Source organism: Olea europaea, unplaced genomic scaffold (assembly GCF_002742605.1).
Source record: "Olea europaea var. sylvestris unplaced genomic scaffold, O_europaea_v1 scaffold64, whole genome shotgun sequence".
Taxonomy (NCBI): domain Eukaryota; kingdom Viridiplantae; phylum Streptophyta; class Magnoliopsida; order Lamiales; family Oleaceae; genus Olea; species Olea europaea.
In genome coordinates this window covers 96,196-98,784 of record NW_019264767.1, presented here as the reverse complement: position 1 = coordinate 98,784, position 2,589 = coordinate 96,196, and the positions used below count along the sequence as shown (strand labels likewise).

Sequence of the window (2,589 nt, the reverse complement as noted above, 5' to 3'; positions counted from 1 at the left end):
GTCAAACAACATGTCAAAAATCGGTGTACAAATAGCAAAGTTCAATCGGTAACACTATGGTGTACCCTATAGTTTACACTTTGCCACTTGACATTACCTTGTTGGACAGTTTAAATTTCAAATAGTTTTTCTATCCAATTGACACTTGACTACATTGAAAGTGTGAAACAACGTGTCCAAAATCAGTGTACAAATAGCAAAGTTCCATCGGTTAGAACCTTGCTACATGTACACTATGGTGTACACTTTAGTTTACACTTTGCCGCGTGACATTACCCTATTGGACAGTTTAAATTTCAATTAGTTTTTCCATCCAATTGACACTTGACAGTAGTACAAGTGTCAAATAATGTGTCAAAAATCAGTGTAAAAATAGCAAAGTTCAACCGGTAAGAACCTTGCTACATAATTAGGCGGTGCGTTTCGGAGTGTCGTTTCTCCGTACTCCTAAATGGCCGCCCATGTGGTTTCTTTCCCTCCTCACGAGGACTCAGACAAGGTGATCCTATCTCCCCATCCTTGTTCATCATTGCAGTAGACTACTTCTCACGCTTGCTCACTCAGAGGTTTCAGCAGTATCCCAGTATGTGTTATCGACATGGAGGTAGTGGTCTTGTCTCACATCTCTCATTTGCTGATGATATGATCATCTTTGCCAACGGTCAGAAACAGTCTATCAGGAGGGTCTTAGATTGCTTGGAGCAATATGAAGGAGTTTCTGGCCAATTGGTGAATAGAGACAAGTGTGGTATTATACTATCCAGATGGGCATACACTAGTCAGATCAGACGACTAGAGATTGTGACTGGCTTCAGATATCAGCAGCAGCCTTTCACTTACTTGGGTGTCCCCTTATTCAAGGGGACTAAGAGGAGCTTCCTTTATGATGACCTTATCCAGAAGATAAGGAATAGGATATCAGGTTGGGCCTCACGATTACTATCGCCTGGGGGTCGTATTACATTACTGAGGTCAGTACTTTCTTCCATACCTTTACATCTTCTTCAGATTATGCAGCCACCCAAGGCAGTGCTGAAGAAACTTGAGAGCATCTTTGCCAGATTTCTATGGGATTCTAAGGACGTCTACATTGGAGGAGTTGGAAGGCGATTTGCCTTCCTACTGATGAGGGAGGCCTCGGCTTTAGGAGATTACAAGATGTGGTGGACACCTTCTCCATGAAGCTCTGGTGGCTGTTCCGATCTCAGAGGTCACTTTGGGCTCAGTTTTTACTGGGCATGTATTGCAAGGGGACGTATCCTTTACTTGCAGCAGTTCCCAGTTCAGCTTTCCCTACCTGGAAGAGGCTAAAATCAGTTGGACCACGGATGGATCCACACATTGCTTGGCACCTTGGAACCGGTCAGATTTTCTTCTGGCATGATTGTTGGATGGGCGAGTCCACATTGGCATCCCTATTCCCCCACAGACAGCACACATCTGCGAGGGTACAGGATTTTTTTTTACGACACTGGGTGGGATTTTGGACGGTTATTACAGGCCCTTCCTTCTCACATGGCGGAATAGGTAGGGGCGATACCTTTATGTGCAGATGCCACGGACCGAATTGTTTGGAAAATTACTTCGGATGGTGACTTTACCACCAAATCAGCATGGCAACTAGTCCATTTGGTTCGCCAGCCTCAGGACTTATATCGACTGCTGTGGAGCTCTATCTTGCCTGCCACCATTTCATTCTTCTGTTGGAGACTATGACAGGATCTCATTCCAGTAGATGTTGTATTCAGAGGAGAATTGGATGTCAGTTGGCTTCTCGTTATCAGTGTTGTTCCGAGATTGAGACCATCAATCATATTTTCACGAGCAGCAACATCTCCGACCAGGTATGGCAGCACTTTGGAGACATCTTTCAGATACCTATGACTTCAGGGGAGGGGGTCAGACAGAGGTTCCAGAGATGGCGGTATTCTGGACAGCACATTTACCGTGGACACATTCGTATTATCATTCCTCTACTGATATTTTGGTTTCTATGGACTGAGAGGAATGATGCGAAGCATAGAGGTATTCGTATGGTGGCTAGACGTATTATTTAGAGGGTCTACCGCATGATCTCCTTTCTTCATATGGAAGGACTATTCCGAGTTGAGCATTAGCGAGGAGATGTGACACTTGCACCTTTTTTTGGCATTTCTTTGACCCGTCCTCTCCCACCACCACCTATTATGGTTGTTTGGCGCACTCCACCAGTTGGATCCTACAAGATCAACACTGATGGATGCGTCAAAGATGGATTTGCAAGTGGTGGAGGCATCATTAGGGACCACGCAGGATATTGTATCAGGTCATTCTCAGCATCGTATGGTCCATGTTTCATTTTGGAGGCTGAACTCAGAGCCATACTAGATGGGCTTCTATTGGCCAGAGGACTTGGGATTTCAGCTATCTGGCTCGAGGCAGATTCAACATTGGCTATTCACTGCATTACCAAAGGTGGAGGACCATGGTTGATTCAGGGTATTCTTAGACAGATCAGAGACCTCATCTACTTCAATAGAGACACGGTTTCACACATCTACAAAGAAGGCAACCAGGTTGCTGATTCTCTTGCTACAGAAGGCTGGAATC

At 44.9% G+C, this 2,589-nt stretch overlaps 1 protein-coding gene across 1 annotated transcript; it reads left to right on the top strand.

The window, feature by feature from the left end:
- The first annotated feature begins 451 nt into the window (after positions 1 to 451).
- On the top strand, positions 452 to 1,182 carry LOC111390020. Its single transcript, XM_023015011.1, has 2 exons — positions 452 to 499; positions 565 to 1,182. The coding sequence occupies exons 1-2, from the start codon at positions 452 to 454 to the stop codon at positions 1,180 to 1,182; spliced, it is 666 nt and encodes a 221-aa protein (XP_022870779.1).
- The last annotated feature ends 1,407 nt before the right edge of the window (positions 1,183 to 2,589 follow it).